Consider the following 21,546-nt stretch of genomic DNA (forward strand, 5'->3'; position numbering starts at 1 on the left):
TTGTTAATTCCATCTGAACTCTGCTGAGCCTGGAGGTGAAAGAATGGGTTTAGATCATTTTTACAAACTGCAAATGTACCCTGAGAGACGTTCCAAGCTATCTGGGTCAGAGAAACACTGACAGTACTGAGAAGCCTATTTGTATACGTATATACACACACACACACCCTGAAAACCCTAGGAGTTATAAAGGGCCTGAACAATTTCTTGAGCTGTTCTTCTCATACCACATTGCTTCTGAGAATACCAGGCTTCCTGTCTGTGCAGACTGGAAGCACAGTTTACACACACACAGTGCTTGTACCCTTTCCCACTGCAGTCTTCAGGTCCTGTAGGCAAAAAAACAACTCAATCGGCCGCAGTTTCACCCCCAAAATTGGAGATAATTTATTAAATTTTATCACTGACTGAAAAAAGTCACTAGCATCTCTTATAATAAGTTAATGTTCTTAACAGAAAAACCCCAAGCCATAATTACTGCATGTGCTCAGACTTGATACATTTACTTTTACAGTACGGTACTCAGTAGGTTCCCCTTCACAGAAGGGAATTTTCAACCACACCACAAGCCTCTGAACCTTCCCCCCTGCTCACTCAGACAAAATAAACTCCCTTCACAGTTCAACACCACCCTCTCCTCTGCAGCACAGCAAACAAAAACCTTCAGCTTTGGTGCCAGCGACAACCAAAGAGACAGCAAGACACACACAGCTTTACAGCCAGAGCCCGAGGTGTTCTTTAGACATGCTGCAGGAGCTGAGAAAGCAGCCAGGACAGCAAGAGGCTCCTCTAACTCACAAGTGCTGTGGGACACAGGCAAGGTGGATAAGACACTAGAGCACCATGTTGATGCAGGTCTCCAGTGCCTGTTCTGAGGGAGGGCCTCACACCTTTGCTCACTGGCAATCCTGCGTTGTTTCTCCTTGATCTCATGGTCTTTGTGACTCAGTTCTAAGGGCACAGTAACAGAAATTCAAGTCCTTAAACAAAACAACAGAAAGCATTCAAGAGGACAGCATAGAAATGGGAGTGTCCAGCTAACACCTCATACAGCCCCTAATGAACTTGATTCCCTGGGGCCTGACAGGTAAACTCTTAATGTACAGAACATTATTCACTTACTATGTGTTTCAGCTTCTAAATTATTAGTGCTCATGTGAGGGGACAAATAATTCCAGACAGCTTCAGCAGCCACAGTACCCTCAATCCTGGCTTCAGAATGGCATCCTCCAGGGAGGCTCTCAGACAGGATACCTTAAAGCTTCATGGCTCCTCCTCTTCAGCTAAGGACTCCCTGAAACCCTTGTGAGAGAGCTCTGCAGGATTTCCAAGCAGGAGCCACTGTCCTAACCTAATCAGTCTGGAATATTTTGGAACGAATTAGCTGTCTGCCTTTTGAACCTATTCCCACCATCCTCAAGCCCTGCCACCAGTATGCACAAAGAAGTCAGCAAGCAAGATTCAGAATTAAGAAACCTGTGCACTTGGCCATGCATCCCCCCTGCTACCAGAAACGTCATTTGCTTCTCCACTTTGCCAACTGCAAGGAGGGCAACACTGCACACAGCTGAAGAGTGGATCCGTCGCACACCTCACACGGAGGGAGCTGCAGCCTTCAGCAAGGAGCGAGGCAGACCCACTCACAGCAGCACTGGTGACACTCTGGAAGCACACAGCTCTTTGGTCATTAACAGCAGTCAGAGCCACCGCTACCACACCTCCAATCTGCAAAAATAAGTTCTTGAGCCAGACAGCTGCCCAAACCCTGCAGAAGCTGGCCCAGCCCACCGCCAAAAAGAGAAACCAGCAAGTTGGTTTGCTACTAAGCAACGTCTTTATCATCTTCCTGCTTCTCTTCTTCATCCTCTTCTGTTTCTGTTTTAATCTGTGCCACTCCGAGCCGGTAGAGAGCATCACGAATTACCACCTCCCCAGGCTGACAGCTCTGTACAATCTCCTGGATCTGCCGATTCACAATTTCCCTGCTGGTGAGGAAGTCCATAAGGCGATTGTAGAGGTAATAATGTGTGGCATTCTCAAAGGTGATGGGCCTTTGGCGGATGTTGCTAGTTTTGCTGTCACTGATAGCAGTGATGATGGTGCTGTAAGGCTCCAGCTCTCGGCACAGGGAGATGCAGTGGTGCCGAGCCGTTGGATCGTGGTGACTGTTGTGCTCCGAACCGGTGTGAACAATTCGGCGTGCTGTCGACTTGGTGATTGGGTGCTGAACGGAGTGCTCAGCCACAGTCATGTCTACACTGTAGTGCTGGTCCAGCAGTTCGGGGCAGGAGATGTACTGGGAGAGAGACACACACCAGGTAGAACCAGAACAAAGCTCCCCATAATTAATAACAAGATAAAACTACCATTCAGCTGAACTCCAAGCAGAACTGCGACCTGAGTCACGCTTCTGAATGGCACAAACGTAGTTGGTTCTGCACGCTCCCTTTCCCACTCTAATGCCCCTACAGATAATCCCAAGGCACTAGCAGCCCTCTTCCTATCCCGTTTCTCAAGTAACAGCAGTAGTTTGAGAGCAGTGAGACAAAATAAGCTACATGCTCCAAAGTTCACGAGTTGAACTGCTACGGGGCACTTCCCCCTGCCTATATACACTATATAAAGCAGTTTTATTGTAGGTTTTTGTAGGTGGACATCACTAACCGCTGGAGGATCCATAGGGTCAGAGAAGCAGCCTTGATTTTTCCCCCACAGCTGGGAAGTCAAGTCAGGACAGTATATGTCTGCACACAGTGCCACTGAAGAGGCCGTATCGACAACATACACTGGAGGCCAGTGACGTGAGGAAACCAGCAGGTCCACGTGATCCCGAGCATTTTCTCCTCTTACTATGTACTTTGAGCCACACACAACCTGGAAAGAAAAGGATCAGTACCAAGCAGCACAATAAAACTGAAAACTTACAACAATAGAAAATGAAGAAGAATAAATTAAGCTTCTTTTCAGGTATTCCAAACAATACAGTAACCAGACAGCTACTTTCTCTGAAGATACTGTTTCCTCATCACACCTCATCACTTCATGGTGTGCAGAGTTTCACCTCAGCAGAGGCATCTGACAGGTTTCCCATCACTGGTCAGTCTCAAGATTTCCTGCAGGACTGCTCACATGCCAGCCCCCAAGGCAGCACGTTTCATGCCTGAGGCTCAGAGAGACCCACTGGACTGATTTTATTTAACAAGGGAATTCCACACTGGTCACTCAGGTAAGAGAAGGCTACTGCTAACTCCAGCCTTCCTTACCTGATGTGGACACACTTTGTAGATCTTTCCTCCTGTGTGGTAAGCAGAAGTTTGCCTGATGCTTGTCCCATTCTGTACAAAGTCATAGAGAGCCAGGAGGGAGTAACAGAGCTGGTCCTAGAAAAAACAGGCACCAGAGACAGTCTGTAGATGACAAACTAATGGACTCTCCCAAAGGCAGAGCAGGCTGCAGACAAGGTTTTCCAAATGCTCATTTACACATTGTCCAGTAACTTCCTAATTCCAGTCAGCACCACGAGGATGCCAAGTAATTACATGATGTGGAATCTGTGACAAGGTAATTACAGGCTTCTTTTTTTCCAGTCTCCAAAGTTAAATTTCTTTTACAACGTGTAAGTAATCCTATAATTTCTGCAGGCACCCTTCTAAACCACTCCTGCCCCTGGCACAGTCAAATGAGAAGTTCATTATCTAAGCTGGCAAGTGCAATTTAGGGAAAGACAGTGACAAACAGCTCCACTCAGCAGACTGGTATATGTGGGCAAATTAGCCATTACCTTTGTATCTGAGGGCTCCCAGGGAATGCTGCACTGTGTCAGAAAGCTCCGCAGTTCTTCCTCACTGTAAGAGCTTATCAGCTCAAGCCTGAAGGTTTCTTCCTGAAGGAGCCTCACCAAGGCACTGCCATTACCTGCAAAAGCAGAAAACATTTGTTCTCAGGCAGAGAAACCATCAGCACATCAAGTTCTTATAAGCACCTCAGCCATTACCTGGCACTGGCTGCGCATCCAAGTTCTTGTCCTTCTCAGTATTGATGACCACAGCTCCTCTCATCAATGGGGGGAAGAAAGGAGCAACAATAGAAGCATCAAACTTTGTGATGGGGATGCTAGAAGGAAAAGCCATCTGCTCAATCACCTCTGTCTCCATTGTGGACCAGAAGTCTTCCACATTCACTTCACTTGATGACAAGAATTCTGGCCACGTAAACTAGAAAGAGCAATAGAACAGACTGGTCAAACATAAATAACCACAGCTCACTTGGTAATTGGTATCAGCCTCACTCAAAGCACAAAGACTACCCAGAAGAGTGGCCATCCCAAGTATAGCAGGATGACATCAGGCTCCTTTTCTGTCCTGTAGCTCCCCACAATCACTTCTTTTTGGGTGACAGTCAAAACCATTTATTTGGCATAAAACCAGATGTTCTGTGTAGTGCTACAAGGGCATTTTTCTCCAGTTGGAAAGACAGCAGCTCCAGGAAAAAGAAGTTAAAAAGAAATTATTTTGTATCACGGGAGGGAGGAAAGTTTCATCCAAGGTCCCTACTGTCAGGCTGCTGGACTAAAGCTGTGGTCCAGGCACTAAGGATTTTGTTTTCTCCAAACAGCTGTATGAGGAAGTGCAAACATCACCACTCCAGCCACATCCTCTTGCCAAGCATCAGCAGAAAACTGCTCACAGAGGCATCACGTAATTGTTGTCCATTGCAAAGACCAGACTCAGCAGAAGTCTTTATGGTCTGCTTTGAACATGAACAGGATGCAAAGTCTCTGAAAAGCTTACCTCTATGTTTTTCAATGCCAGAACATTTTCTACGTTCCTCTGGGCTATTTCCACCTTGGGGGTTATGCCACAGATTCCACAGATCATATCATTGTAATCCCGGACAGTGAGGCATTCAAAGGCCCAGTAGCCATTGCACAGCAGTTCCTGGAGCTGAACCTGCTCATCTGGGCTCAGGCTTTTTTCTGAAAGGAGAACACGCCACCGTTACAGCTTTCACTTCCTAAAGTCAGTGGAGAGGTAGCAGAACACTCCTACGCAGGAGAAAAACAAACCTGTCCTGCAGAGAAATGCTAAGAACTGGTCACAAAGGTGCTGTTGGGTTTAGGAAGCGATTTAACAGAAACCTACCATACCAGAAGAGGTGGATTTTTCCTTTTTAACTTAACAGGCTTCAACAGGTCACAGAATTTAGCGTGGTATGGTAAAAAACAAAGGGGAAAACCCACCAGTTTGCTCCTGAACAGAGTTGAGAATATTGCCAACAGCCACCCTGGGATCCTCTCCGAGTTTGATGTGGTTCCGGATGGCAAACAGAAGATCCAAGCTCACTAGTAACTTGTTACCCACGTTGAAAAGGCCTGCAATTACAACAGACAGTTATTGCCTGTATGGTTCCAGATACCCCTCACAATGAAATACATTCCTTTCTTACTGATACACAAAAAGCTTATACAGGTACAGCTCAAAAATAGATGGATATGGCTGGACAGTGCTTCCATAACTGTCCCCAGCACTTATCCCTTAGACAGAGATTGACAACAAGGAAGCCAGGCGAGTATTCAATCATACAAATACAGGTTTACTTACAGAAACAGGAAAATTCAAGTAAAAAATAATAATATTTAATACAATGGGGCACATAAGAGGCTTTTCTGTGCAGACAATTTGCTGATGCAGTCCCAAGGCTTCTGATGGTGTAAGTTTCTGCACTCATTTTTTTCCTACCTGTGTAAATATCAGTGAAGCTATGGAGAGCCAAACACTGCAGGTTCAAGCACACTTTGACCTGAGCTGTAACCACCTGTAATCTATTAGCTGTCAGCAGCCAGCACTCCTGAGGACCAGCAAGGGAACTGTAACAGACAAGCAAAAGACAGCTCAGAGTTAAGCCAACAGGTTTTTCAGTCCAGGACTGCAGTAATTTAAGTTGTTTGAGTTCAGATCAGTTCACTCACATGTCAGTCTCAGCCAGCTCACATAAATTCACAACAGACAGAAAATTCTGAATTTTTAAATAGATTTTGCTGGCACAGTCAGGTCACCGTTCACATTCTCTACACAGCAGTAGAGCTCCACATATTGGACACACAGGATTTGAGAGATGTAGAAAATGTACAGGCCCTGAGAGAAGTATCAGCCATACTGCCACAGAGCAGCAAATGGTGACTAACAACAGGCTCTGCCCAAATCAGTCCCATTTCAGAACGGCCCATTCCCTTACCACAAGGATCCAAGGGGGAAGTTCAGACAGGAAAATGCCAGTTGCACCCTAGTGGCAGAAATGCAGCTGCCCACCCAAGGAAACAGGAATTAAAATGCAAAGTTAGCTCTTCCTTCCACTGGCAGCAGTTTAATTAGAGCCAATGCAGGCAGGAAGGAGATATCCTACGGGCTTTTATGCAGAACTAGGTAAGGGAATCTAGTCTGTGCACTGGTAGTTACAGAGTCTTTTGGGTTTTTGGGCACTGGGTCCAAGAAAAGCTTCACTCAAGCCCATGCTAGGCTATAAAAAGAATGGAAACATCATAAGCAAAACGATCCACACGGCAAACATTCAGACTGGGAAGAGAAAGAAAAAGGGAAATAACATGCATCTATAATCCCACAGTTTTGCCTGTCAGCCTCAAAACATCAGAATGGAAAACAAATAGGGGATGAGTAATGATTCAAAACAAAATCAAACCTAGACTTAGCAGTTACACTTTGATGAAGCTCTCCTGCTGTATGGTAATAGCAACCATGGCAAAGTGAATGGTAGAGGAGAAACAGGAACTGCTTAGTTATCCAGAGCAGCCCTTCCCACAGACATGTAGCATACTGTCACTTACACCAGCAGAATTGGAGTCAAAGCAAAAATCATTTCTTGAATAATTGTAACAGAGAATATCAGCACAGGGTTTAAAGAGTCACAAGTCTAAAACAGAATCTTACTTCTGTCCCCCCTTGAACAGCGGGCTGTTACAGAGGAGGCACTGCGCAGATGGAGACTCATAGTAGTTTGACCAGGAGGTCTGCTCTATGGTGACTGTCTCCTCACTCACGTTGGACAGGATGAGCCTCGAGCTGTTCAGCTCATGGATGAGTGTGAAGACCTCAGCCAGCTCCGATTCATTCTCTGGGATCTGCATGACTTTGCGCAGCAGCTGGAGGGTGGATTGACGCTGGATCTCTTTCTGGGATGGGCTGAGGGGCTCACTGGTGTTCAGCACATCAGGCTGACCTGGACTGACCTCCTAGAAAGCAAACAAAACACATTTTAAACTAGGCAAGCATGGGGATGAAATATGAAGAAGCCCACAGAAGTCACCAAAGGTAGCAGCAGCACAGTGACCTTTGTTCCCAGAAGACTTGACTTCTATTTCACTGCACTCCACTGACCGCAGATTGTAGTTTCAGGCCTAAGTCACTTCACCCAAAACACTTCTCCACAGCATGGCCTTTTGGGGAACTTCTCTTGTATCACTAGTTCATCGTAGGCTTATCACTAAACCGGAGCGTTACGGCAGGGACTGAGGATCGGGAAGGATCAGGATCAAGAGGGCAACAAAGCCTTCAGTACTTCTGTCAAATATCCCTGCCTGTCTCCGTATGCCATCACCCACATTTTCCTAGGTACTGTGCTCAGGCAGCTACAGCAGCCAGAACAGACAAGTGTTACACAGCAACCAAGCCCTGCCATGTGTGGAATACACTGATGGATTCCAATGGATCTGCTACACTCCCTTCTCTCAGACATATGCCCCTCTACCAAGTCAAATACACAGGATCAAACTCTAGGTGACTCAGAAGAACTGAGAGAACATACACAGACCAACCTATTTTAATCACACCAACCTTTCTGCCAAATTTCGATCTGTTTTCCTGTCTAGTCTAGCAATGAGACAAACAACCAGTCCAAAAGCATGGAGATAACACTGAGCCGTGCAACTGAAATGCTGAATACAACTGCAGCAGAAAATTAAGGGAAAAAAAACAACAAAATAAATGAGGAAGAGACAAGCCACATGCCTCTCAAAATGCAAGCTGACCTAAGTGTGCTACTGTTCCTTACACATCTGCTTATGTGTGGGTTTCACACGGGCCACTTCAGTTTGTTGGGTTTGGGGAGTTTTATTTTGCTTTTTGTTTGTTTTTAAACAATGCACAAAGTCATGCTCTTCAAAACACATGAAATGGAAGAGTCAAATTACCACACAGACTGAAATGCTGGCTTTAAAAATAATAATTCTGTGAGAGAAAAGCTAAGCTTTGAAACTTCAAATGCAAAAAAAAAACCCAAAACCAAACAAAGGCCACGATTCATTATTTACACCCATGTACAACAACAGGAGATATCTTGAATAACATCTTTCCACAACAGAAAAAAATACTACATCCAGAAATAAATTCAGTCTGGACACAAAGCTGCACTACAAAGCCCTAAAAATAGGAAGCTCTGACACAGGACGTACTCAGATGTACAAGATGTACATTTGCCACAAACTGCTCACAAAGGAGACCATGCTTGGGAGTTTTTTGATGAAGTCTGAAGTTCCACTAAGCTGACACAGCTGTGACTTGAGGGCTGGCTTCCCAAGCCCGTACCAACGTGCTGTAAGCATCTGTAAGCTACAGAGACATCCAGTGGTAGAATGGGGTGCTGTCAGTCTCAGTGTGAGCCTGAAGCACCACTGCTGCAGAAGCTGAACAGAAGAAAACATCATCACAAGCATTGCAGTAGGTTACTCTGTTAGAAGCAGACTTACCAAACGGGGAAAAAAAATAAAAGTAACACGTTCTCATGGGAACTTGCAAACTTCCTCATCCACTCCACAACATCCCCTTGAAAGATCAAACCTTACCAGAGATTTTCCTGTTTTCTCAGCTCTGTCTTTGGCAAGATTATAGCCGCACTTGGGGCAGATTCGTGGCTTGTGCCTGTTTGTATACACGTAACTACAAGATGGGTTCTTGCATTTCCCTCTGCCACGTGATGTTGCCAATCCCAAATCCTGGAAGGACACGAGAATTACATTTGCTGACCTTGGCTGTACAACAGTCTGCTGGAATATCATATGCTTTTCCCCAGCACTTAGTGTGAAGGTTACATAATGGCCTTGTCACTTTGTACAAAGTATTTTAACTGGCACCCAAATGTTCTGGGTCAAATCCCAGAGACCACGGATACTGCACACATTCAACTCAGAAACCACCAAATCTCCCCCCTAGCACTTATAGGGGATGGTGACAATGCAGGTATGAAAATAATCCAGCTCTTAACATGACTGCAACATATCACAGTCAGGGCAGACAGGTCAACAGATGACATACACGGCACGCATTTCCCCACATTAAATACAAAACATGTTTCTGTAAGTCAGTTTAACAAAAGCCATGAGAGCAGCCTCAACCCAGAGATAACAGTTCCCACAGTGTAACTTCTCACCAAAGTCACAGTGCAGCTGTACTTGTAGGAAGGGAAGACGTCTGGTTTGACCTCCACTACTTTAACCTGTGATGCCCTGTTGGTCAAAGCACTGTGGAGCTGCATGGAAAGCAGAAAAGAACACCTGTGAGATACCTACAATGGAATACTCACATCTTGTAAGCAAACACATATTAGCATTTGTTTGGGTTTTTTTCCCCTCTCAAGAAATCTGAAAATGTTCATTAATATCCATGGTTTACAAAGCACTGTTTTGCATACCAAGGCTTTACAATTCAAACAGAAGTATTTGAGCATATTTGCAAGCTTTGCTTCTTTACTCAATCATCTTTCACAGACTCCCCCAGTATAAGGTCAGTATTACATTTCAGATTATCAAGATGCTACCAGACCTCGTAACATCTTCTGGAAGCTACTGAGAAGTTCTCAAAGCAACCAACCAAGGGACTGTCCAACAGCAACAGCAGTTCAGTTCCTAGCCTCAGCCATCTACAATTCACACTGCTTCAGAGCCACCTCAGAAAAACCATCAGCCACAATTTCCATCATCATCAGGCTGCTACGCTGTCATATTCTATCTTCCATCCCTCAGCTCAGATCCCTTGCCCAGGGAAAAAAATGCCAAAGAAAAAAATGTGCACTTGAAGAACAAACCACAGCTACCTTGCGGTCCTCAGCACTGGGAGGCTGCAGAACTGACTGGCCCAACTGCTTCAGTGTACTGGGCTTCAAGCCTGACGTTCTCACAGGAGGATGTTTGTCTTGAAGAAGGAAAAGAGCACAGCAGGTTAGACATGGGAACGTGGTCTTTGGTGAATGACACCACAGCCACACGAGATATTTTCCTCTGAACTTGAAATGATCCAAGCAGGTGTTTCATGCACCATTTACCTGCCCTTCTGGTTAGAAAGAAAAGGAGGGTATTTTTTACCTAGGATAGCTCACTGTCTCCTTTCAGACATATCTCATTATTTGACAAAGACCCTTCAATATGGTGAGGAAAGACAATCACTCCCAAAGCATAGCAGAGACCCAGTATTTTACCAGTATTCGCAAACGCCTGTCTCTTGCTAGCCTGCTCAGTGCTGGCTTCTCTCCCCACGCTGGCTGGTGCGGGCAGAATTGCTCGCATGGGCCTTGCTGCAGCCAGCAAGGAGGGCTTCGGTCTTGGTTTACTCTTTACTTCTTGCCCTTTGTGTGCAGCAGCTGGAGCATCAATTCTAAAAGACAAGAGCTACAATCGGAAAAAAATTCCATGTCTTCCTTCTCACCCTCAATTTTCTCCTCTTTCCTGAACTGTGCTTTATTAGCACGATCATCACAGCTATTGTAGTAGAAAGGAAAATTGCGCTAAAGATACATCTGCACTGAGACGACTACAATAATTTAATTGCCACTTAAAAGAAAAAAATAGCTTTGATGGACAGAACTGTCTCAAAGGAACAATCCTGAACTGGCAGAAAGCAGACGGTACGCAGAACGGGTCTCGCGCGAAGCACTGCCAGCAGCCTTCCATCTCTTGGATTTGTCCCATCGATACACAACAGACATCACACATTCCCATAACATATGGAAAACTGACTCACACCACAGGCTTTTTTGCAGAGGCATTTGTACTCAGCACCTCGGAAGATGGTGGCATTCCCAGCCCTATGCTATCTTTCTCTGCCTGCTCTGCAGAAGAATCTCCTTGCAGTTGGCTCTCTTGACCCAGCGTCACTCCAGCAGCACTCCCTCCATCTTCAGCAAGCACATTGTTTGTAAGAATGTGAGCATCAGAGATGATTACTTCCTCCCACTCGGTCTCCTCCATTTGCCCTCCATCAGGCACAGCATTCAGCAGCTGGCTGACCGCTTCAGAGCTTTCCAGGGCAGACTTGGAGGTACTCTCACCAACAGCCGCCGAGTCTGAGAACATTGACTGCTGACCTCTTTTAGTTGCAGGAGCTTTCAGAGAAGTGCTTGAATTAGGCTCAGATTTGCTTCTTGGTTGCTTTTCCTGGAAACAGAGATGATCACGTTTCAGAGGTTTAAGCTTTTACACATAAGCAGGTTCCCTTCACAGTCTGGTTTGCCCGTGCCCTATCCAATGCTGGATCAAAACAGTAATATTAGGAGTGCCTAAGCAATGAATTGCACACAAGAGCAGAAAGATAACATCCTCTACAATGGGAATGTCCCTGTTAATATTCTATCTACCATTGGTGCAGAGCGCATTGCAGAGCGGTGCAGTCACTATACTGGATGGAAGGGAAGCCATCCAGAGAAACCTGGGCAGGCTGGAGAAGTGGCCCCACGAGAACCTAATGAGGTTCAGTAAGGTCAAGAGCAAGTAGAACCCCTTGAGAGCAGCCCTGTGGAGAAGGACTTGGGGGTCCTGGTAGACAAGAAGCTGGACATGAGCCAGCAGTGTGCGCTTGCAGCTGGAAGGCCAACTGTGTTCTGGGCTGCATTAAAAGGTGATTGCCCTCCTCTACTCGGCTCTTGTCAGGCCCCATCTGCAGTACTGTGTCCAGACCTGGGGCCCCCAGTGCAGGAAGGACGTGGAGCTCTTGGAGCGGGTCCAGAGGAGGCACTGAGATGAGCAGAGGGCTGCAGCACCTCTCCCATGAAGAAAGGTACAGGGAACTGGGATTTGTTTAGCTTGGAAAAGAGAAGGCTCCGGGGAGATCTCATTGTGGCCTTCCAGTATTTGAAAGGAGTCTATAAACAGGAGGGGGAATGACTGTTTACAAGCATGGATAGCGATAGGACAAGGGGGAATGGTTTTAAACTAAGACAGGGGAGATTTAGGAGGAAGTTTTTCACTCAGAGGTTGATGTTGCACTGGAACAGGTTGCCCAAGGAGGCTGTGGATGCCCCATCCATGGAGGCATTCAAGGGCAGGCTGGATGTGGCTCTGGGCAGCCTGGTCTGGAGGCTGGCAACTCTGCACATGGCAGGGGGTTGGAACTGGATGAGCATTGTGGTCCTTTTCAACCCAGGCCATTCTATGATTCTATGATTCTCTACTTTTATTTTTAGACACCTTGAAGAAACAGTCACCCACTCTCTCAAATATCACTATTAGCATCAATACCACAAATTCATCCAAGGGCCCACGTGGCATGCAAACCTTTCCTATCTTCAGCTCTCTGATGCTGCCTGTTCTTCCACACTGCTGGAGAACTAAAGGTCCCTCAACACAGAACGTGCAGCTATGGGATAGAACTGCAGCACAGTGCAAAGGGCTGTAGTAGCACTCAGAAAAGCATGCATCTGAGGGAGTCAGGAAACACAGAATTACACGTGAAGGTTTCTCAACTTTAAGTGAAATTTTATCTTCAACATTGAAGCTACAGAAGTTATGCATTGGGGTCAATGAAGATGGAGCACCAAACAGGTAATCCACAAATGCTATCGGAGAAATGGAGTCAAGAGTTTCTGGCATGATAAACATGGATTCTAAGCTTTCCACAGAGGTTATACTCAGGAGAATAGTCTAGTTTTTGACAAACAGACGTCTCCTAACCTAATCTTTCATCTCAGGAACAGGAAGGTGTTTATATATTCAGTTTCTGTTTTACTGATGTTATTACCAGTCTAAGAAAAAATTGCTGATGCATATTTTTCTCCAAGACGTGACACCGTAAGTGGAACTGTTTACACAAACATGTTCACAGAAGAGTAGAATAAAGTTGAAAAAGAGAAGGAAAACTTCCCTCATTTTAGTTCTAATCAGTGTAGAATTTAACAGAGCAGGCATGACATATTCAGGCAGAACCATGTATTTACTGCTAGCCACCTATCCACTTCAGCATGTTTACAGCACCAAAGATAATAAACCATCATCACTATTTGTTTCCTAGCCCATGTAAAGCCCAGCCATCAGCTCAGACACTACCATCTGTTGGAGAACTTTTTGTAACTAAACTTAATGGATGTAGACACTGTAGCAGAAATGCAAATCAGGGATTGAACCAGTGATTGAGCACCTGGTGGGAAGGCAGGGCCAGCCCAAGGGAGGTCAGGTGCATGCAATGTTCCTGAGTGACTGGAAGGGGTGGAGCCAGGATCCAACCCTTCCCAGACCTCATTTAAGGGCTGGCAGTGGAGGTGAGGGGCTCTTACTGGAGATCCCTGTGTACTGAGGCCTTCCAAACTTCCAAAGGTAAGCAGCTTTTTTCCTTTGTTTCTGTGGCTGTTGCATTTTAGCACGTTCTCACTTGCTGCATCCTAGCACTTTGTTACTATGCTGTTGTTGCTGTACTTTCCTTTGTGTTACAAGACACAAAAAGAAGAAAGTTCAAGACAAATTCATGTAAATCCATGAAGTTTTTACAGAGAATATCCCTTAACTTGAGCCCAAGGGGTCCTGTTTCAGACTAATATAACAAACCTATTTGTTGAGAGCTGAATAATTATGTTTACACTGCTGTGGTTTAAGGGGCAAATATTTGAGAGCATGGCTAGTAGAGATGTCAGTAACTTGGCTGCCACATGGAGGAGACACTTCTTCCATTCACCAACTCAATTTTCTCTGAAATCAAAGAGAATGAAAAGCAAATTTACCTTTGGGATCCATTTCCCTCCAAGGAAGTTCCCACACTTGGGGCACTTTGGTGGCTTATGCCTGGTGACATAAGTGAATGAGCAGCGAGGATTGGTGCAGTTCCCGTGTCCCCTGCGAGTGTAGGTGGTTGTCTGAAACAAGAGTTGTCAAGAATCTCTCTACAGAGCTGAAAAGACACCAAGCTGTGCACATCACTCTCTTTTCCTAGAAAGTACTTTACCAGTGTTATCTAGCAAATGGCCTGCCTTCACTATTGTTCATCAGCCAACGCTCATTTGTATCAGTGTCAGCACCATCATTACACTGAATTCAAGTGTTCTGTTTATACACAGACATCCAGTGTTACCAGAATTTGGATTAAATTGCAGAGATAAGCAATGCATATAACCTACAAGGGAAGCTAACCTTGCACTTGTAACAGTGAATTTGAAAAAGTCATCATACAATGGTACACAAATGATTCAAACAGCAGTCTGCAGTGAGGCAAGATTTAAATGATGTCAGAGTGACACTGTTTGAAGGAAACAAATGCTTGTGATGTGGAGACAGTTTTCATCAGTAAGGTAATTTGTTGTATGCAGTGCTAAAATACTCCCTGGTGCTTTACTGTCACTCACTGTAAGCTACTGTAATACCAGCAGCACCACCAGGCACTATTTACAAAGACAAATAAACCAGAGTCTTCCATTTTTGCCAAGAACATTAAATCCACACATGGAATTTCTGTCAGCACGTCATTTTTCAGGATTCCATATTGCCACTCCTGAGGGAGCTGTTGTGCTGTCAGTCTGTAACTCTGTCTTTTTCCTAGAAATGCAAGTGCTGCCATTAAGGAAAATAGGCCACTTAAGCTAGGTGCTTCTCAGGAATAAATACCTGAGGCATCTCCATCTTCCCTGAGACACTTAGGCAAACATCACACTAGGAACTTCTATAAATATCTGCAGTGTTCCACCTGCTAGAAGCATGGGGATGCAAGACAACAGGACTTCCCACCCTTACACAACACAAGAAGCTGCTGTGCTGACTGCACAGTGAAGCCTCCCAGTGGCTACAGAAATACGGGTGGCTGGAGTGACAAGACTATGAAATGATGCCACTCTCCCTTGTGCAATAACCTGAACAAACTTTTTAATGTGAATTTTCAAAACCTGAGGTCACTGTTCATCTACCATCACATGGCTGAAGTGACAGCCATCCAAGTGACCAAGAACTCATGCTCCTGTCACAAGAGCGGACTTTTGCTCTCAGAAACCACTGTTGACCAGATGGGTTGCAACACCACTATGTGCTCTGTCTGCTTCCAAGAACTCGAGGACAAAGACAACAGGATTATAAAATGCTCTGGGAGGTTGGAGACCTCCATTTGCCTGCACAAGGCACAAAGCCAGGGATAAGAAATGCATTAACTGATGTGGTGATTTCAAGTTGGACTATGATCAAACCTTTCCTGCTCTGGCAGAAGGCAACCCTACAGTAATATATCCATATCTTGAAATACAAGACTGGGTTTCTTACCAGTTTAATTGATGTTGGGTTCTCCACAACAGAATGAGCTGGCAAAGGTAACATAATGAACTGTGTAGCAGGTGTGGAAGAGCTGCTCTCTTCAGTATCCTAAAATGAAGTGTAAGGGAAATTACATGCAGAAAATGAGGTGTGAGGTGTTCTGCATTCCACCCTTTCACAAACACTACAACTGAATGTACACCTTGAGGATCTATGGGACCAGGAAGCAGGAGAGAAGAGTGACCATTTCAAATGCAACAGCCTTACCCTGTCTGCTCTGTAAGTTATCTAACTCTTCACATCTTGAAACTGTTGAAATCAGCAGACCCAAAACTTCACAATGTTTTCTGTAACAGATCCCCAACACCTCAAATTAAATGGACTCCCTTTTCTTTGCAACCAAGAAAACAGTGCTCAAGAGCAGAGAGAATATTTCTTCACCCCAAAATCTTGAAATACAACTGTGGAAGCCACCTCAGGTACTGTTAAAATAATGAATAATTTTAAAAAAATCAACCTTTGACCAATCATCTCAAGATATGAGTGACAGCAGCATGTAGCAGAGAACCTGCAGGCAGAGATGCAGTAAACGCTGAGTTAGAAAAGCTGCTACTTGTCACACTACTGAGCAATACAAGATCTCCTGCAGCCACTAAGAATCTCAATTACAACGTGATAAACAGCGGTCAGACACTTCTGGTGAGAAGCTGAGAGGATTTGGAGCATTACTCGAGTAACTCACCCTCCCAGTCACCACAGCCACCACAGACACACCATCGGGGATCTGAGGACGGGCCACAGCGATGCTCCCACTGGAGATGTCTGCAGAGCTGCTGACCAGAGTCTCCTCAATAACCACCCGGGTTGTCTGATATGGCTGCCCTTCCATTTCCAGAGAAGCCTCATCCAAGAGGACATCTCCAGCCACTTTATCTGTCACAGGCGCAACGTAGTGAGAGAGAACCTCCGATGCCACCACTTCTTCCACAGCCTCTGACTGACTGAAGGAAGTGGTCTCTTCTGACAGTCCTTCAATGGCAATGCACTGCTCAGAAATGCCGACGTGGCTCGAGTCCACGGAAAGGACATTTTGCACAGCGTCATGGGAGGCGTTTGTGATGTTGGTGGAAGCTGTCCCTTCAGGTGCTGCCTGACCCTGTGTCACGTGCAGCTCCAGTGACTGCCTGCTCCTGTCCTCTTGAAGAGTGGTTTTGGGAATAATTATGTAATCTGAGCGAGGAAGAATCTTGCGGAAACCTGGAATGTCTGGAACTACCGTAGTTCGAGAGGACACCTTGGAGTTCTGTTGGCAGAAACAGGATGAAACAAATGAATGAGAGAGAAAGGGGGATTCAGTTCTCAGTCCTCCATGAGTATTTTAGTGCTGAAAGCTCAAATGGCTCCCTCAAGTATTCTACTAGAGTTCTCCACGTGACAGCTTGGAGTCCCTCTCAGCCCTCATTTTATCGTCCACTTCACCATCAATTGCTCTGACATAACACAAAAATAACTACCATTCCCATCAGCATGAACTGACACATCTGTCTCAAATTTCAAAACATTATCCTCTGACTGAAGAGAAGGCAAAAGAAAGGCACTGCCTCACACACTGCTTCCATACAGGCAGTCTGAAACAAAAATACAAACTGGATCTGCAGTTAACAGTTCTCTTATGGTGCTGCATAAGCATTTAAGTGCCAAAACATACAGCCGTTGGCCTCTTTCTTCACAAGGCAAAGAATGACAGAAAAGGTGACTTACTGGGTCCAGTCCCTCTTTCTCCAGCTTTGCTTTCTCCAAGTAATAGCTTTTTTCAGCCACGCTGAGCAGCCTCCAACTCTCGCTGATCTTTTTGTTGATTTCAGATTGAGGGAGGTGAGGAAGCTCTTGCTGTACTTTCAAGTAAATATCATAATAGTAGAGGAGGTAAGCAGATCTGAAAGGCAACAGACTGAGAAATTAATGTCATTCTACAGCAACTACAAAAAAGAAAAGCACAAGGTTTTACACTGGTTCAAGGTCAAACTACAAGCATGTGAGATACATTTCTACATGTAAATGCATTTTTAAAACTGGAAGAAAGTTAAGATTCTGAAGAGAACTTTTGCAGTAAGGAGTAAGACTCTGAGTCATGTGATTAAAACTTAAGAACAAGCAATGGCAGCACTCACAAAGGCATGCCAGGAGCCCAAAGGCTGCCTTTTTTTGTATGTTTGGCACTAATGTGTTCCAACTGCACTGCAAAGTTTGTTATCAACTGGTAGAAGGAAAACTGTTCCCACACTCAAGATTAGCTTGAATGTCGGGGAAGCTCTCTACTACTACAGTGGTGAGGCACTGGAACAGCTGCCCAGAGAGGCTGTGGATGCCCCGTCCCTGGAGGTGTTCAAGGCCAGATTGGATGTGGCCCTGGGCAGCGTGGTCTGGTATTAAATGTGGAGGTTAGTGGCCCTGCATGTGGCAAGGGGTTGGAGATTCATGATCCTTGAGGTCCCTTCCAACCCTGGCCATTCTGTGATCATAAAGAAATGAAGACAGGAAGAACTTACCGGGGTTTTTTGGCTTTTTCTCCATGATCACCAGGACTTTTGTATTTCTTTTTCTTCTTGGAAGGCACTGGTGATGTGTAAGTGTAGGTGTCCTCTATTTCCTCCATGACCACAGTTACTTCAGTGCCATCGTACGGAGCCTCCATCGCTAAAGACACAGAGTGTCAGGCATTCACCTACACAGCACTTTCCTCCCCACAAACGCTGCTCTTTATCACCCTTGCGAAACGACAGCGTCACTGGAAGGGTTGATATCAATTAAGATAATGACAGCTTCTGATTAACTTTTAGAAGAGAACACCTCTGGCAGCGTTCCGTGCAGCTCAACCCAACAGCAGCACGCGTGCACTGAGAGCCACAGCACCCCGGGAACCTCCGAAACAGCTCTGGCGGTGCGGGAGGATTCCCATCCCCGGCCGTGTGACCCAGCAGCAGCGCGGAGCCCTCCCTCTCCCGCGGCACGGCGACGCAAGGCCTCGGCTCACCGGGCAGCACCGGGACGCAGCCGCGGTCACATCCCAGCCGGGGCGCGGCGGAGAGGGGCGGGAAGCGGCGGAGCTGGGGGCCGGGATGGGGGCGGGCGGAGCAGGCCGCGCATGCTGTGCCGGCCCCGGGGGAAGCGGCGCCGCTCCGGACCCGTGGCTCCGCGGCCGCCCGGCGCCGCCGGAAGTGCTTACTGAACTGCTTCCGGGTCGTGGCGGGGCGGGGCCGCGGGGTCAAAAAGCGGTGCCGGGAGAGGAGTTTGTCGTTGGGTTCTTGTTGCGGGCTCTCGGCTGGGATGGGTGGCGGTGGCACTGAGGAGGGAAAGGGCTGGGGTGCCTGAAGCTGGCATAAATGTCATCGTAGCTCGGCCCTGCCTGCTGTCCCGGGGGGGAGCAGGCCTGGCAGCTGCGGGTCGGGGAGCCCCGGCTGGGTGTGTGATGGTCTGAGCCGGGCCGTACGGGGAAGAGCTGGGGGAAGAAGGATGTGCTGGGAGGAATTACAAACGGGCGGAGTTTGCCGGCAGCACCTGGTAAACGTGAGAGCTGCGGGAGCCCCGTTTCGTGGCAGCTTTCCTGTCACAAAACGCAGTGTCGCCCTGGGGGCTGCCTCCGCTCCGACTGCCCGTGGGATCTTTGGGCCCCAGCGTTTCTTTACCAGCGTTTCTCCTGCGGATTTGAAGTGGAGACGCTGCTGTGCATAACTAATTGTCTCCTTGCTTTACGCGAGCACTGAAAGATAAGCATCTGGCTCCCCAGGGAACAAATAGCCTTATAGGGCTATAAGCGCTCACCCTCTTCTTCCAACCATTGGGAAAGTGAGATATTATGGGATATCTCAATCCAGCTCCTGGCTCCACAGCTATCACGCAGCTATTGTTCTAACACGTTTTTTAAATTACGCTTTTTGTGTTTTCTTTTTTTCTGTGCATGTCTATTTCTGTGTTTTACATCATGCGTTCTAACTTTAGAGAAATGTAAACCGCATCCATCTTCTGTCTTAGATCTGGGAGAATAAGGGCTCCTCTTGTCTAGTAAGTCGTTAGTAAAGCCCACAGAGTAGCGATATGACAGCCAGTATTAAATCTGCAACTGGTTATTTATCTTCCTGATGTTCTGCAACCATTTATGTGGTCTGCTCATGTTTATGTGTGATAATTGGTGGCAAATTGTCTGTTCTGTGTCAGATGTTGGGCAGCTTAATCCAAACCGGTACTTTTCCAAAGCTCTGTACTTTTATCCAGATCAATAAGCGGCCATTAGAGCTTTGTTGGAACTATTACCTAGCCAAATGTTTGAAAGAAAGGGCTGCTTGGCTTCACGAGATTAATGAACTGAAGAAAAAAAAAAAACAAGAGGAAAAGTGTGAAGGAAAGCAGCCGTGCTTCCCTTGTTTTTCACAGAGGAGCTTCTCTTGTCAGTTGTGTTAGAAACTCAAACTTTTTCCTAACTTGGGTATTTTGATTCTTTCATGGAGACAAAGCTTTATCTCAGAAAAATGATATTAACAGCATGTACATTGTTTTAACTGTGCTGCAATAGTACTGTGAGCAAGAGGAAGCTGCTCTGCAACCACATCTGTTGTGATCCTGAGGAGAGTTCCAAAGGAATGCCCACTACCACAGGGGAAAATAGCTTTCTGCCACCAGGGCACCCTGTGCACCACTACCTTGAGAAACTAAAGGCTGGAGATTAAACTCACTATTTGTTTCACTGATACTTTGAAGGAGTTCAGAAGGCACTCAGGCATGCTGAACTACAGCAGGTACCAGCACTTGATTTTGAGTTGTCTTCAGAGTTTATTTAAACCAATGAGGTATAGTAGCAGGTTATTATTACTTCCATTCATCTGGAGCGCTCACATCTGTGAAGCCTTGCAAAGCTCAATCCCACCTCCTGCTCAACCAACATCACGTCATGCAGTTGGGGCTGAGGCACCTTTTCCCAGAGAGAAACATGCAATTGGACATCATCTCCACATCAGACCTCAAGCAGCACTGCTTTCCAAGATGCTCTCATGAAACCCACCTGTGACTAAAGCTATTGGCACTTGGCACAGCAGCGAGGACAAAAACCTTCCAAGAACTCCAAGAGTTCAGTTCCACAGTGGAGATCTCCAATCACCACCAAGAGCAGCACTATCCGCAACCACGTGGGTGTGTGCTCTGGTCACTAGGGACAGTTTTAATTCACCCTTCTAAGCCAGTTTAAACAACCTTGGGGTGCACAAGGATGCTAGAATTGATGACCGTGGGGTTGTGCTGCCATCTGAGAGCAGACACACACACACACACACCCTGACTTCCACCACGGCCCTGCATGCATCTGCTGCAGCTCTCAACCCACCACACTGCTCAGCCTCTGTGCTGAGGGTAACTGCAACAACGTGGCAGAGCAGCAGTTGGAGGAACAGAGGCAAAGAAGGAAGGAACATCTGGCTGCCTGCATAAGGGTAAAAGAGCCCCTGTTCCATCAGAAATGTTGCAATTGAGACGTTACTATTTTTAAAATGGCACCAGTGGAAAAGCAAAAAGGGATTTGTTATATTTCAGATGAATTCTGGTATGTTTGCAAGGACAAACATCAGGGATCTTAGAAATGTTAACATCTGCAAAGTTGCTATTTATATGCACCAGTTTCTGGCTCTGGAACGTGGTCGCCTTTGTCTTTTTGAACAGGTAATTCATGGCACAGAATCATCAAACGAGAGAAGGGACCAAAAGTGATAGGCTTCATTCAAATTAGGTAGCAGGAAGTATCTTCTTGTTTTACCCAAATCAAAGTAACTGTTAAACTGGGAGAGTTACTGTACCAGCCTCCCATTGCATCTTCCAGGATCATAAAAATCTCATTTTCTCAGCAAGGCTGCTGTAGCCTCACATCGTGCTTGGGGTTTTCTGTATTTACAAAGCAGAATCTGCTTCTCTTCTTTGAAATTGCATTGGTCTCTGTGCTGCCATTTAGCCAAATCTATTTAACAGTAGTCAAACTAGCACAAAGTAAGTGCATTTCTTTCAAA

At 46.0% G+C, this 21,546-nt stretch overlaps 1 protein-coding gene across 1 annotated transcript; it reads right to left on the reverse strand.

Annotated features, from left to right (window-relative positions):
- Positions 1 to 338: 338 nt before the first annotated feature.
- HMGXB3 (HMG-box containing 3) lies at positions 339 to 19,853 on the reverse strand. The gene is made up of 20 exons (XM_048960113.1): positions 18,534 to 19,853; positions 18,049 to 18,196; positions 17,261 to 17,435; positions 16,242 to 16,802; positions 15,509 to 15,607; positions 13,990 to 14,121; positions 11,025 to 11,437; positions 10,483 to 10,658; positions 10,102 to 10,199; positions 9,439 to 9,537; positions 8,855 to 9,004; positions 6,945 to 7,246; positions 5,739 to 5,866; positions 5,240 to 5,371; positions 4,791 to 4,975; positions 3,995 to 4,214; positions 3,782 to 3,915; positions 3,264 to 3,380; positions 2,665 to 2,874; positions 339 to 2,296 (listed from the first exon to the last, which is right to left on the reverse strand). Exons 2-20 carry the CDS (start codon positions 18,192 to 18,194, stop codon positions 1,823 to 1,825), a joined length of 3,951 nt encoding a protein of 1,316 aa, XP_048816070.1. The 5' UTR covers positions 18,195 to 18,196; positions 18,534 to 19,853; the 3' UTR covers positions 339 to 1,822.
- Positions 19,854 to 21,546: the final 1,693 nt, after the last annotated feature.

The sequence above is a fragment of the Lagopus muta genome, chromosome 14 (genome assembly GCF_023343835.1).
Source record: "Lagopus muta isolate bLagMut1 chromosome 14, bLagMut1 primary, whole genome shotgun sequence".
Classification (NCBI taxonomy): domain Eukaryota; kingdom Metazoa; phylum Chordata; class Aves; order Galliformes; family Phasianidae; genus Lagopus; species Lagopus muta.

Bases quoted from the DNA above. Each gene is read 5' to 3' on its own strand.
- HMGXB3 (XM_048960113.1), bottom strand. From the start codon at position 18,194: ATGGAGGCTCCGTACGATGGCACTGAAGTAACTGTGGTCATGGAGGAA. The intron at 10,200-10,482 runs GTAAAATACTGG...TCCTTCTTCAAG, and splicing joins ACAGGCGTTTGCGAATACTG to ACAAACATCCTCCTGTGAGA. The intron at 5,372-5,738 runs GTAGGAAAAAAA...TTGTAATTGCAG, and splicing joins CTTCACTGATATTTACACAG to GCCTTTTCAACGTGGGTAAC.